At 41.0% G+C, this 15,037-nt stretch overlaps 1 protein-coding gene across 2 annotated transcripts; it reads right to left on the reverse strand.

Moving 5' to 3' along the window:
* Positions 1-51: 51 nt before the first annotated feature.
* On the reverse strand, positions 52-13,877 carry LOC112256825 (REST corepressor 1). Of its 2 annotated transcripts, none has more exons than XM_024430356.2 (12): positions 12,975-13,877; positions 12,816-12,875; positions 12,086-12,166; positions 5,786-6,000; positions 5,451-5,578; positions 5,229-5,307; positions 5,087-5,140; positions 4,764-4,970; positions 4,467-4,544; positions 2,024-2,081; positions 1,579-1,823; positions 52-1,318 (listed from the first exon to the last, which is right to left on the reverse strand). In XM_024430356.2, exons 1-12 carry the CDS (start codon positions 13,129-13,131, stop codon positions 1,277-1,279), a joined length of 1,404 nt encoding a protein of 467 aa, XP_024286124.1. In that variant the 5' UTR covers positions 13,132-13,877; the 3' UTR covers positions 52-1,276. The 2 variants fall into 2 exon arrangements, with proteins under 2 accessions (XP_024286124.1, XP_024286125.1); XM_024430357.2 differs by having other exon boundaries at positions 5,460-5,578; positions 12,975-13,870.
* Between the last annotated feature and the right edge of the window lie 1,160 nt (positions 13,878-15,037).

Here is a 15,037-nt window from a genome sequence, read left to right on the forward strand (position 1 = left end):
TCTGGGACCAGGCTAAAAGCAAATAGCAGGAAAAGACAAAAGAGCATCCAGTGAAATCTTTTAAATGTCCCTATAAATCCTTCAAATTTATTTATGGTTAATTAAATGAGCAAACTGAATACAATGGTAAATGACAGCAATAAAATGTACACACATTAAAACCCCACCTCAGGCATTCACAATTTCTTCACAAATACATATAAAAAAAGTTTCAAAACAGTACGCTAAATCATGGTATCAGTACATTAAAAACAGTTGAATAGCATAGGCAGGTTGCTGCGAAAGGGACAAGGTTTGAACTGACAAATAACACATTTCAAACTCAATGTTTAAATTAAAATGTCAAAATTCTCTCATTCATCTACTTAAATTCTCATTCAACGGTCCTTTCAACTGAAAATCATTCATAACAAAATTGTGTTGACCCGATTGTCCTGAGGTTACTAGTAAACTGAAAATGGACATCCTCACAATGTTTAACAGCTCCTATTTAAAGTTCCTTACATTAATTACAACAACTAATGCATTATTTATAAATATGCACTAGGGTCACAGACAAAAGGTTAGGGAGGAAGAAGACAAATAGAAATGGTTGTGTAGTATCAACTTGCACTGGGTCTCAATATGAAATGTTCCTGTGGAAATGCCATCCTCTCATTCTACGCCCTGTGTCGGGGTACAACTCGCCTGACTCACCCTATCTCCAACACTGCGATGGTATTTATTGGGGTGTTTTTTCTTTATGTCTGCCTGGTGTACAAAGACATCTTCGTCAAGCACACAGAATAGTAATCCACAGGGTCATTTCATAATGAGACCTATTGTGATTAAATACTACACAACCAAAACCAGTCTTTACAAAGTAAAGAGGGTTACAGAAGGATAAAATTAAAAATGTGTATTGTGGTCTAGATCACAGGGATCATCTGTAATGTTGAGTGACAGGGTAAGAGAGGCCAGATACAAAAACAAGTTCAATTTGATACAGAAGTTTTCCTTCTCACCAAGGTGACAAAAACCGTGATGGGATAAAGTGCAGTCAGATAATCCTGGTTACTTTGACTGTCAGACCGGCTGAAGAATGGCGCTTGAGTTAATTGGTGGGCAGCTGCAAAACATTCTTGAATAAGGGAAGAGGTAACAGGAATGACCTTCTTGAAGAAGCACACACAGACAGGATGTAACCTGTGCAGATTAATCATCGCCTCTTCAGCACAAAAGTAAAATCTCAGAGGGAGGAGTTCCGCCAACAGAACAATCCAAGATGGCCGACCACTCAGGATGCCAGAGGTTGTTTTGCCGCCACTGGCGATGATTCCTGTAAAGGGACAATGGGGAGTATTTGCAATTAATACATCTGGCAAATCAAACTGAAATTAAAGACTGGAGTTTTGTAAATCCCTCTGAATTACTATACTGGTGCAAATAAAAAGTGGACCACTAAAATAGTAGGGCACAGTGCAAATTGTGTCTCATTTCATACTGAAATTGATAACTGAGTTTAGCCAATTAAATCATTTACATAAAAAGAGAAATAAGAAATCCATCATGGAATGCAATTAAATTGGTCAGTCAGACCTCTTTTTGATCCTCTGGCACCACAGGGGTGGTGGCTCCATCCTCAGTAGAAGATATGTCCATTTTCTCCTCCTCTCCTCCCTTGGCTGCTCCCTCCATCCCGTGCTCAGCCTCCCATTCCTGCAGCACCTCATCCAGGTTGAAGCGTCGGCGGTAGTTAACAAAGAAGTTCTTCACCTGCACCACTGACTTGTTGCCAATCACGTCCGAGATAGCCTGGAAGTCCCGCCCATATTTTCTGATGGCTGGAAGATATTACAATGGAGGGAACAAACATTTTATACAAATGTAGATTATGTGCCATGCCCCCCCAGCAAAACAACTTAAGATGGAATTCTTTATACCATGACTTTTCACATGAGCCCCATTTCAGTTGGTTACATTTCCTTTCTACCTCCTCCCTTTCTCTAATCCCTACACACCTGTTGCAATTGCAATCAATTACCTTGTACAGCAAGCAGTTGCTCCTCTGTTGTCCAGCGAGTGTTGAACTTCTGGGTCACCTGAGACATGAATGGTCATGTTATCACTGGCACACAAACATGACATACACCACAGGTCATAATGAGTTAAAAGCAGGGGTTGGAACCAGTTCAGGGAACAGAACAGAAAAACTGCAAAAAAAAATGTTTTTCTAGGAACAGAATCGGGAACGAAAGTGATCTATACTGTTCCGAACCATAACCGCTTTTAAAAAGCATGGGAACTAGTTAGTAACGTTCTTTTACGTTCCGGGCATTTGTTTTCAGTCCCACAAAAAAAATCTGCAACAAAGCAACTACGCAAAGTCCTCACTGTCACTCAAATGTATTTCAGTGTCTGCATGCCACCTGAAAATATTTGCCAGTGTGTTTGAGCGTATTCAGAAATTAGGGAGAGATTTTTTACTATAGAAGAATGGATTCACTTTTTCAATGCTAGTTAAGGATACTATTTATGCTGAACAAAAATGCAACATGTAAAGTGTAAGGAAATATGTTTCATGAGCTGAAATATAAGATCCCAGAAATATTCCATATGCACAAAAAGCTTATTTCGTTCAAATTGTGTGAACAAATTTGTTTACATTAGTGTTTGTGAGCATTTCTCCTTTGCCAAAATAATCCATCCACCTGACAGCTATGGCATATCAAGAAGCTGATTAAAGCATGATCATTACACAGGTGAATCTTGTGTTGGGGACAATAAATGGCCACTAAAATGTGCAGATTTGTCACAACACAATGCCCCAGATGTCTCAAGTTGAAGCGTGCAATTTGGCATGCTGACTGCAGAAATGTCTACCAGAGCTGTTGCCAGATAATTTAAATGTTAATTTCTCTAACATAACCCACCTGTAACGTTGTTTAAGAGAATTTGGCAGTACGTTCAACGTGCCTCACAACCATGTGTAACCACGCCAGCCCAGAACCTCCACATCCAGCTTCTTCACCTGCAGGATAAACTGAGACCAGCCACCCGGATATCTCATGAAACATCTGAAGTATTTCTGCACAAACTGTCAGAAACCATCTCAGGGAAGATCTGTGTGCTTCTCATCCTCACCAGGGTCTTGACCTGACTGCAGTTCGGCGTCATAACCAACTTCAATGGGCAAATCTCACCTTCGATTGCCACTGGCATGCTCGAAAGGTGTGCTCTTCACAGATGAATGCCGGTTTCAACTGTACCGGGCAGGTGGCAGACAGCATGTATGGCGTTGTGTGGGTGAGCGGTTTGCTGATGTCAACTTTGTGAACAGAGTTCCCCGTGGTGGACGTAGGGTTATAGTATGGGCAGACATAATCTACGGACAAACACAATTGCATTTTATCAATGGCAATTTGAATGCTCAGAGATACTGGGAAGAGATTCCGAGGACCATTGTCGTGCCATTCAGCCACCGCCATCACCTCATGTTTCAGCATGATAACGCACAGCTCCATGTCACAAGGATCTGTACACAATTCCTGGAAGCTGAAAATGTCCCAGTTCTTCCATGGCCTGCATACTCCGACGTGTCATCCATTGAGCATGTTGGCGATGCTCTGGATCAATGTGTACGACAGTATGTTCCAGTTTCCGCCACAATCAAGCAACTTCGCACAGCCATTGAAGAGTGGGACAACATTCCACAATCAACAGCCTAATCAACTCTATGCGAAAGAGATATGTCGTACTACATGAGGCAAATGGAGGTCACACGAGATACTGACTGGTTTTCTGATCCACGCCCCAGCCCTTTTTTTAAAGGTATCTGTGACAGATGTTTATCTTTATTCCCAGTCATTAGGGAATAATGAATTTATTTCAATTGACTGACTTCCTTCCTTACATGAACTGTAACTCAGTAAAATGTTGCGTTTATTTTTCTTCAGTTCACTACGTTTTATTAACTACAAAATGGTAAGATGTGTTTTTAATTTTAATTCTGGTGCCACTCTGCATTCACAAGCCTGTTAGCAAGCTCTGGTACAACGTTAAGCCAAATCTCGGAAGTTCAAAGACATTCAAGCTTGTTCATAGAAACCGCTCCTCCATAGGTATAATTCTGTGGATCTTAATTCAGATAATGTATGTCATAACAAGATGCCCAGGGCATCAAGCCAACTTCATCTCTCGCTCTTTCCCTAAAAATTTCAGTCGGATTAGTGAAAGAATTTAAAATATGGAGCCAAATGTTTTAAAAAAAGGAACGGAACTATAGAAAAAAGGAACTATAGATATAGATTTTTAGTTCAAGCCTGTTCAGAACTTCAGCGAAACAAAAAATGTTTTTGTTCAGAACGGAACAATTGGAAAATCATTTTTGTTCCAACCCCTGGTTACAAGCCACAAGAGTAACATTCATTCTATGGAGAAAGAGACCAAATTAGATGGTCAGAACTCTAGCTAAGCAATAGCTTTACCTCAGGTACTCTGAAGTGGTCCACTCCCACGTCAAGCTTGTCCTTCAGAGCACTGTTATTCTGTTTGATGCTCTGGATCTAGAAAAGGGATAAAACTCATTCAGGAAACATTTCTAGGTTAACTCATCTCTCACCCGGACACAGGAGAATACTAAAGATACTTTAGGTCCTGTTCTTAATTTTCACACAAATCTCCCATTAACATCAATACATGATTGACGCAAAACTTACTCTCATCAGAGAAGAAAATCCTAGCACAGAGAAGATTAATGTATTGATGTTAAGATTAACACTAACCTGCCGTTTGATGGCAACCAGCTCCATGTCGATTTGCCTCAGCACACCGACTGCAGCAGGGGGGCTGGTGGACATAGCAGCTACGTCTCCCTGGCTCAGGTGCATTCCTTTAGGAGGCTTCTTTTTAGCACGATGCTGGTTCTTCCCTGGAGGACCCTGGGGTTCTTTCTTGACTTGGGTCAGCTTCTCTGCCATACTAGTATTCGGCTAGACGTAAAGGAATACATTTGGGTTAAAATGGCCAAAGTATCAAAACTAGGGAGAATTTAACATGAATTATGCATGTTTCTATTCAAATGGTAATGTAAATATTTAGAAGCTACCCTCTGTACCACTGGTACTGGTTTTATCTCCTGTTTCTCAGGTGCAGTACCCAGCTGAAACAGAAAATCGACATGTTAGTTGGTTCAATAAAACAGCATCTATTTTGTGTATTAAGTTACAAGAGCCTCTGAACAGACCCACCTCTTTCTTCTCGTCCTTATTTGGTTCGTACACTACATCCCTTGGAGTGTTACCATTGGTCTCCTCAGCCTCATTCTCACTAAAAAGACAAAGCAAAATATTTATACATAGAAAAATGTATTCTTGGTCTGACTTTCCAAGATTACAATGTTTTTCTAAACAATTTAAGTTTCCAAAAGGAAGAGAGAATATGGTTCATGCATTTTAAACAAAAGCACACACTTTTCATACCTCTCTTCTCGTTCCCTCTTCTGCTTGCGTGCATGGCGATCCATGACACTGGTTTTGCTCCGTGTCTTCTTCCAGGAGTAGTAAAATCTAACTAAGCTGGCAATGGACTTGTCAGGCAACTAGCACAAGAAGACTTTATCAATCAAGGAAAACACATTTTTCTACATGATTTGTTGTTTAGAGACATCACACAATGGGCACCCCAAATTAGTATTTAGTGTCTCATGTGCCATGGTCAACTATGTGTTACAATGTTTGTCAATGAAGTATTCGGTTTTAAACAGATTTTAAAAAACTACAAATTTAAAAAATGTTTAGTCTCTCACCATCTGCTGTATACGGTGGAAAGTTTTTCCGTGGAAGCTAAAACCCTGTTCAAACAGGACCTTGTCCTCCACTGACCACTCATCCGGGAAAGGTGTGAAGTTGGGCAAATCTGCCAGGGACTTCTCAATGTTGTGCTTGTGCCAGAAAAGCATCCCCAGTGCCTGCTCCATGTTGTACCCATGCTTCTCTTTGGTAATTGCAATGTATTCATCCACTGTAAAAAATAAAAATAGTATTTAGTGCCTTCAATAAGTATATACTATACCCCATTGACTTATTCCACATTGCGTTTTGTTACAGCCTGAATTAAAAATGGATGACATGCATTTATTTTCTCACCCGTCTACACACAATACCCTCTAATGACAAAGTTAAAACAGGTTTTATACATTATTGCAAATACAGAAATCTAATTTAAATAAGTATTCACACCGAGTCAATACTTTGTGGAAGCAGCGATTATAGCTGTGAGTCTTTCTGGGTAAGTTTCTAAAAGCTTTCCACACCTGGAATGTGCAACATTTGCACATTATTAGTATTATTATTTTTTTTAAATTCAAGCTTGCCATAGAGTTTTGACTTAAATCTACTTGAAAATCTAACTCGGCCATTCAGGAATATTCACTGTCTTCTTGGTAAACAATTCCATTAAAGATTTGGCCTTGTGTTTCAGGTTACTGTCCTGCTAAAAAGGTTAATGCATTTCCTAGTGTCTGGTGGAAAGCAGTCTGAACCATGCTTTGCTCTAGAATTTTGCCTGTGCTTAGTTCCATTCCATTTATTTATTTTGGGGGTTACAAGCATACCCATAAAATGATGCAGCCACAGCTATGCTTGGAAATATGGAGAGTGGTACTCAGTAACATGTTTTATTGGATTTGCCCCTGAACACTTTGTATTCAGGACATTTTTTGCAGTATTACTTTAGTACCTTATTGCAAACAGGATGCATGTTTCGTAATACTTTTTAATTTATAAGCACAGTTCTTTTTACTCTTTCAATTAGGTTAGTATTGCGGAGTAACTACAATGTTGTTGATCCATCCTCAGTTTTCTCCTATCTGTTTTAAAGTCACCATTGGCCTCATAGTAAAATCCCTGAGCGTATTCCTTCCTCTCTAGCAACAGTTCAGAAGGATGCCTGTATCTTTGTAGTGACTGGGTATATTGATGCCGTACACCATCCAATATGTAATTAATAACTTCACCAAGCTCAAAGGGATATTCAAATAGTTTTTTTTGGCAGCCGTTTTACGGGCTCAAATAAAATGAAAAATCAAATTAAGATGTATTTGGCGTATGTGAGAAATACAACAGGTGTAGACTTTACCGTGAAATGCTTACTTTGCCAACAATGCAGAGTTAGAAAGCTCCTGATCAATTGTGGTATTTTGCATATTTTTTTAAACTGTGGATTTAAAAACATTTTGGGGTTGGTTTCATGTTTCCACCATAATTTCCCATGACTGAAAAGAGCTTCTGGACATCAGAACAGCTATCACTAACCTCGATTTGGGTGAGGACTTCTACTTCAATGAGTCAGAGGTGGAGAACATATTGATTATACAAGACCCAAATCCCAGACTCCCTCTGAGAAGGAGGCGGTGGCGGCGCTATAGAGACAGACGTGCGGGATACCTGAAGGGACTACGTCTGCAAGTGGATAAACCCCCTACCCTCTGTTCTATTGACAAACATGCAATCACTGGAGAATAAACTGGACAAGCGCCGTTAGAGATGATCCTATCAACATGATCTAAAAAAAAACTGTAATAACCTATTTTTCCAAGAGTCATGGCTAAACAAGGACGTGAACATTTTTAAAAATCTAGCAGGACCGACCGACCGACCGTTTTGGGAATGCTCAGGGGAGGGAGTGTCTTTGTAAACAGCTGGTGCGCAACCTCTAATACTAGGTTAGTCTTGAGGTTCTACTCACCTAAGTTAGAATACTGTATTTTATTTGTACCTTTATTTAACTAGGCAAGTAAGTTAAGAACCAATTCTTATTTTCGATGACGGCCTAAGAACAGTGGGTTAACTGCCTGTTCAGGGGCAGAACGACAGTTGTCAGCAGGGATTTGAACTTGCAACCTTCCGGTTACTAGTCCAACGCACTAACCACTAGGCTACCCTGCCGCCCCTTATGATAAGCTGTAGACTATAATATTCACCAGGAGAGTTTATATTTTTCCTAGCTGTCTTTTTACCACCACAAACCGATGCTGGCACAAAGACTGCACTCAACAAGCTGTAAAGGGCCATACACAAACAAGAAAATGCTCACGCATGTGGTGCTCCTAGTAGCTGGTTAACGCAGGAGAACTGAAATACGTTTTATCTAAGTTCTACCAGCATGCCACCTGTGTAACTACAGGCAAAAAGAAATTGAGTTCACCTTTATTCCACACACAGACACGTGCACAAAGCTCTCCATACATTTGGAAAATTTCACCATAACTATCCTCCTGATTGCTGCTTACAAGCAAAAACTAAAATACAGAAGTGGTCCAATGAAGCTGATGCTAAGCTACAGGACTGTTTCGCTAGCACAGACTGGAATATGTTCCGGGACTTTTCCGATAGCATTGTTAACCACATCAGTTAACCCGGCTTCATTAATAAGTGCATCGACGACGTCGTCCCCACAGGGAATGTATGTACAGTGCATTCGGAAAGTTTAAAAATGTATTAAAAATTGTTCCCCTCCTATTCAATCTACAAACAATACCTCATAATGACAAAGCAAAAACAGGTTTAGAAATGTTAGCAAATGTATCAAATAAATATCACATTTACATACGTATTCAGAACTTTTGCTCAGTACTTTGTTGAAGCAGCTCTGGCAGCGATTACTGACGAGTCTTCTTGGGTATGAAGCTACAAGCTTGGCACACCTGTATTTGGGGAGTTTCGCCCATTCTTCTCTGCAGATCCTCTCATGCTCTGCCAGGTTGGATAGGGAGAGTCGCTGCACAGCTATTTTCAGGTCTTTCCAGATATGTTTGATCGGGATCAAGTCCAAACTGTGGGTTGGCCACTCAAGGACATTCAGAGAGTTGTCCTGAAGCCACTCCTGCATTTTCTTGGCTGTGCGTTTAGGGTTGTTGTCCTGCTGGAAGGTGAACCTTCGCCCTAGTCCGAGGTCCTGAGCACTCTGGAGCAGGTTTTCATCAACGATCTCTCTGTACTTTGCTCTGTTCATCCTTCCCTCGATCCTGACAAGTCTCCCAGTCCCTGCAGCTGAAAAACACACACACCACATGATGCTGCCACCACCATGCATCCCCGTAGGGATGGTGCCAGGTTTCTTCCAGTCATGACACTTGGCATTCAGGCCAAAGAGTTCAATCTTGTTTCTCATGGTCAGAGGTGCCTTCAAAAAGAGGTTTGTCAAAAAGGTGCCTTTTGACAAACTCCAAACGGGCTGTCATGAGCCTTTTACTGAGGAGTGGATTCAGTCTGGCCACTCTACCATAAAGGTCTGATTGGTGGAGTGCTGCAGAGATGGTTGTCCTTCTGGAAGGTTCTCCCATCTCCACAGAGGAAATCTGGAGCTTACAAACTTCTTCCATTTAAGAATTATGGAGGGCACTGTGTTCTTGGAGACCAATGTTGCAGACATTTTTTGGCACCCTTCCCCAGATCTGTGCCTCGACACAATCAAGTGCTCAGTGCTCTACAGACAATTCCTTTGACCTCATGGCTTGTTCTTTTTGCGTTGACATGCACTGTCAACAGTGGGACCTTATATAAACAGGTGTGTCTTTCCAAATGTTATTTTTTTATTTTATTTTACCTTTATTTAACTAGGCAAGATCAGTTAAGAACAAATTCTTATTTTCAATGACAGCCTAGGAACAGTGGGTTAACTGCCTGTTCAGGGGCAGAACGACAGATTTGTACCTTGTCAGCTCGGGGGTTTGAACTTGCAGTTTGGAAAATCTAAGTTGGCTGTCATGTGGCTGTCGGTTACTAGTCCAACGCTCTAACCACTAGGCTACCCTGCCGCCCCAATTTAATTTACATCAGGTGGACTCCAATCAAGTTGTAGAAACATCTCAAGGATGATCAATGGAAACAGGATGCACCTACTCAATTTCAAGTCTCGTAGCAAAAGGGTCTGAATACTTATATAAATAAAAAGGTATTTGTTTTTTTATAACTTTGCAAACATTTCTAAAAACTGGTTTTCACTTTGTGATTATGGGGAGACAGGACGGACAGCTGATCGTCCTCACAGTGGCAGACCACGTGTAACACCTGCACAGGATCGGTACATCCGAACATCACACCTGCTGGACAGGTACAGGATGGCAACAACAACTGCCCCGAGTTACACCAGGAACGCACAATCCCTCCATCAGTGCTCACTGTCCACAATAGGCTCAGAGAGGCTGGACTGAGGGCTTGTAGGCCTGTTGTAAGGCAGGTCCTCACCAGACATCACCGTCAACAACGTCACCTATGGGCACAAACCCACAGTCACTGGACCAGACAGGACTGGCAAAAAGTGCTCTTCACTCACGAGTCATGGTTTTGTCTCACCAGGGGTGATGGTCAGATTCCCGTTTATCGTCGAAGGAATTAGCGTTACACCAAGGCCTGTACTCTGGAGCGGGATCGATTTGGAGGTGGAGGATCTGTTATGGTCTGGGGCGATGTGTCACAGCATCATCGGACTGAGCTTGTTGTCATTGCAGGCAATCTCAACTCTGTGCGTTACAGGGAAGACATCCTCCTCCCTCATGTGGTACCCTTCCTGCAGGCTCATCCTGACATGACCCTCCAGCATGAAAATGCCACCAGCCATACGGCTCGTTCTCTGCGTGATTTCCGCAGGACAGGAATGTCAAGTATTCTGCCATGGCCAGCAAAGATGGTTGAATCTGTGTTCGAAACTCACTGCTCGACTGAGGGCCCCTTACAGATAATTGTATGTGTGTGGTACATATAATAGGAGGTCAATCAAGAATCATGTTAAACACTATTATGTATTGCACACAGTCCATGTAACTGTGGCTTCTTAACCAAAATTTGCATCCTGAACTTATTTAAGCTTAACATACACTACATGACCAAAAGTATGTGGACACCGGCTCATTTAACATCTCATTGCAAAATCATGGGCATTAATGTGGAGTTGGTCCCCCCTTTGCAGACTCCACTCTTCTGGGAAGGCTTTCCACTAGATTTTGGAACATTGTTGCTGGATTTGCATCCATTCAGCCACAAGAGCATTAGTGAGGTCAGGCGATTAGGCCAGGCTTGCAGTCGGCATTCCAATTCATCCCAAAGGTGTCCGATGGGGTTAAGGTCAGGTCTCTGTGCAAGTCAGTCAAGTTCTTCCACACCGATCTCAACAAACCATTTCTTTATGGTCTTCGGATTGTGCACAGGGGCATTGTCATGGTGAAACAGGAAAGGACCCCCCCCCAAACTGTTGCCACAAAGTTAGAAGCACAGAATTGTCTAGAATGTCATTGTATGCAGTAGCATTAAGATTTCCCTTCACTGGAACTAAAGGGTCTAGTCCTAACCATGAAGAGCCCCAGACCATTATTATTCCTCCACCAAACTTTACAGTTGGCACTATGCATTGAGGTAGGTAGCATCTGTCGGACTGCCAGCTGGTGAAGCGTGATTCATCAGTCCAGAGAATGCATTTCCACTGCTCCAGAGTCCAATGGCAGTGAGCTTTATACCAATCCAGCTGACGCTTGGCATTGCATTAAGTGATCTTAAGCTTGTGTCCGGCAACCGAGGACAGACGATTTTTACGTGCTATAGCACTCGGCTGTCCCATTCTGTGTGTGGCTTACTACTTTGCGGCTGAGCAGTTGTAACTCCTAGACGTTTCCACTTAACAGCACTTACAGTTGACCAGGGCATCTCTAGCAGGGCAGACATTTGAGGAACTGACTTGTTGGAAAGGTGGCATCCTATGACAGTGCCAAGTTAAGTCACTGAGCTATTCAGTAAGGCCATTCTACTGCCAGTGTTTGTCTATGGAGATTGCATGGCTGTGTGCTCAATTTTAAATGCCTGTCAGCAACGGGTGTGGCTGAAAAAGCCGAATCCAAAATGTGGAAAAAGTCAAGGGCACACAGAGAGAGAGAGACAGAAAGAGAGACAGAAAGAGAGACAAAAGACTGAAATAACACTCATCTACCCATTTCTGCTATTATTGTACAGTTAAATCATTAAGTTAATATTTTGCTTCAGGTAATCTTCAGATTTGTAAAAGCAACTATTTTACATTTAGTATATAATGAGAAAATGGCTTGAATGTTCCTTACATTTAGCTTCGGCCAGGTTCCGACTGGGGATCCACACCCGCATGCCCAAGTTGTCCCTCTCCTCGGCCACTTTGGCAATCTCTGACATAGGGGAATAATGGGATTAAATGATTACCAGTGACTTCATTACTCTTAAACTACTCTGCCTTTATCTTAAAAAAAAAAAAAACAATTCAACTGGTGAAATTGGCATCACAAGCCAATCAATCATCTCACAGAGAGATAATTTATACAATTTAAAACAAATATGGACCAAGAGCAGTCAGGACTTACAATCATAAAGTAAAAGCAGCTACACAATCAATTTCATAATGCTTCATTGGGTAGCAATCATATCTAAACAATATTTCTCTCTCTCAATAAATAATGTTGTTCACCCAACAATTAGGGCCTAGCTATGACTGGTGTAAAATAAACTTTTTAAATTAGCCATCTCATCTCAAAAATGTTTTAATTCAGCAGCTAAAAATGCTGAAATATATTGGATATATTTTAACATCAGTGATTGCGTTGTGTTGTTAAATCCATTCAAACATTAAACAAAATGTAGCCATGTACAGGAGTTGGAATGTCAGAAGAATCAAGATTAGCAGTAACAAGACAGTTTAGTCAAGGTTCGTGGAATAGGTTAGTAAAGGTTCGTGGAATCCACAACCAGGAATTGTTCGAGGCTATCACGTCTGGTAACGTGTTCTAGCTTTACGACTGTCTGAACGGTAAAATGACTCACCTGGATCATAGTCTGGCACAAGAGCTTGATACTGAGTCCCAACTCTCATACCACCACTACCTGAACATGAAATAAACACAGGATTAACATTTTGAATCAGTGTACAATTGTATGAAGTAGTTTAGTGTGACCGAGGCTACCACTGTCGTGTTGACCTACCATGCTCATCATCACTGGAACAGCCCGAACTTCCTTCTTCCCATGAATTGTTGCTATTTCCATTTGTAGAAAAACTTTTGTTTGGATTATTCACTGCATTCCTACCCCTTCTTTTCCCAGACATTTCTGAACCACTCTTTTCCATCATTGCAGGCATTTTTCAAATGGAGAAAGAGCAACAAAACTATTTGAATTTCGGCTAGCTACTGTCTGGCTATCGTCAGCAGCACCTTGCTAGTTTGCTAGCTAGCGAACAAAGTAACGTTAGCGAGTTGGCTAGCTAAGCTGCTGGCTAGCTGGACGAAACTATGATGACCAACTGATTAAATTGGTCAACTAACCAGCTAAAGACTGCTTTATTATTAAATTAGTTCAGATAGCTAGCTTGCTCCAAAAAATATGACGGGTGACCAAAAAGCTGTTGTGTGGCTCTTGAATATTAACCAGCCACCCAGAAAGCTAGCTAGCAAGAAATACCCAAGTTAGCGAGGGGTGCTTCACTGCTAGCTTGCTACTACTTGGATAAAAGTTGCGGTTGCAACTAGCAAGCTTGATTTTTGAAATACATTAGCATAGCTACGTGGCTTTAACACCAGCATTTGTCGACTATATTCTACAGACTTTGACTAGTTAGCTGGCTACTTTTGTCCATTATAGTCGTTACTAAGAGGTGTCGAGAATCTTGCCAGGTAGGTCGGTTGCTAGTTCACACTCCACGGGGTCTTGATAAAGTGCACGACTGCATCAAATGGAACTCCGAATTTTTCAAGCCTTGCCCTGAAGAGAGACCCCTCAAACTAATGATGAGGACCAATTCTCTTCTTACCTGGAAACTAGAGGCTACGATTAATTAAGTAATTATTTAATTGGGAATTTACGCAACGAAACAAAATTAGTTCTGCAAATACAGCCAATTTATGCAATTAATAAAAATCCAAGGCTATTTAAAATAATCTCACTGAAAACAGTGAATACATTAATCAAATCATATGAATTTCAGTCCTTTTATTTTATTTTAAAGGACTGCATTTATTTTCGTTTTTGTTTATATGCCAGAGACCAAATTATGCTTAAACCTATATTAGCTCATTAACCTCAATCTGTCATGAGCCCCTGGTCCCCATCCTCAGAAGCCCTATAAAGGAGCAATGTCTTGCATTCACATTGTCACAATCAAGCTACTTCTGGTCTCCTTGAAAAGGGTACTCAAAAATAGTATGTGCATGTATTCATAGCAATGTGGCAATGCAGTTGCAAACTATGCCCTCCAAAAATATCTCGCCAGGGAAGTCAAACAATATTTGGGGAGCTCAATAGCCTACTTGAGCTAGACTCATATCTTGCTAAATGGGGGTCCTCCGATAGGTATAGGAAATACTTTCTATAGGCTCATTTTTTACCTGATATTAATTTATCTCTTTTTTTTTTACTTCACTGGCCAAGTACTTCTAGAAGGCACTGTATCTGTGCAGATACATGAATAAGATACAACATTTTTTTTTCTCCCTCTGCTCTTATGCTTTTTCCATTGTTATTCCCACACAGATGTGGTGATAACAGATTGTGATGTATTTCATTCTCCACTTAACATTAATTTAATCAAAAACTCATCCATCATGCTTCTTCTGAACTGTAACGTGGTCTATTTTATACAGTATAGCCCAGCCCTATCTAGCTGCAGCAGTCATGCTCACATCTATACAGTAAATCTAAATATTATCTTTAGTGATCTTCAATTTCTCATTACATAGGCTACACAGATTACCCATGCCATAATGTCATGTTAGTAGGGTTGGGGTTTATGACTATGGAACATCACTGTGCCTGTTTGCATCGTCACTGGGATATAGTCACTGGGAAATTAAGATTGTTATTACTCAAAACCATGCTCAAGTAGAATATGGAGAACAGTAGAAGCCCATACAACTCCACACCAGTATGGGCGAAAGGTAGCATAGGGGCTACAGCATTGGGCCAGTAACAGAAAGGATACTATAATAATATATGTTTTATTTTACTACACATTTTAATTAGCTGATTCAGAACCAATTTTACACTGATTT

Source organism: Oncorhynchus tshawytscha, linkage group LG08 (assembly GCF_018296145.1).
Source record: "Oncorhynchus tshawytscha isolate Ot180627B linkage group LG08, Otsh_v2.0, whole genome shotgun sequence".
NCBI classification, from domain to species: domain Eukaryota; kingdom Metazoa; phylum Chordata; class Actinopteri; order Salmoniformes; family Salmonidae; genus Oncorhynchus; species Oncorhynchus tshawytscha.

Coding starts and splice junctions, on each gene's coding strand:
- LOC112256825 (XM_024430356.2), bottom strand. CDS start 13,131: ATGCCTGCAATGATGGAAAAGAGTGGTTCAGAAATGTCTGGGAAAAGA. Junction 5,141..5,228: donor ATAAGGACGAGAAGAAAGAG/GTGGGTCTGTTC, acceptor TTTCTGTTTCAG/CTGGGTACTGCACCTGAGAA. Junction 1,319..1,578: donor TGCCAGAGGATCAAAAAGAG/GTCTGACTGACC, acceptor GTCCCTTTACAG/GAATCATCGCCAGTGGCGGC.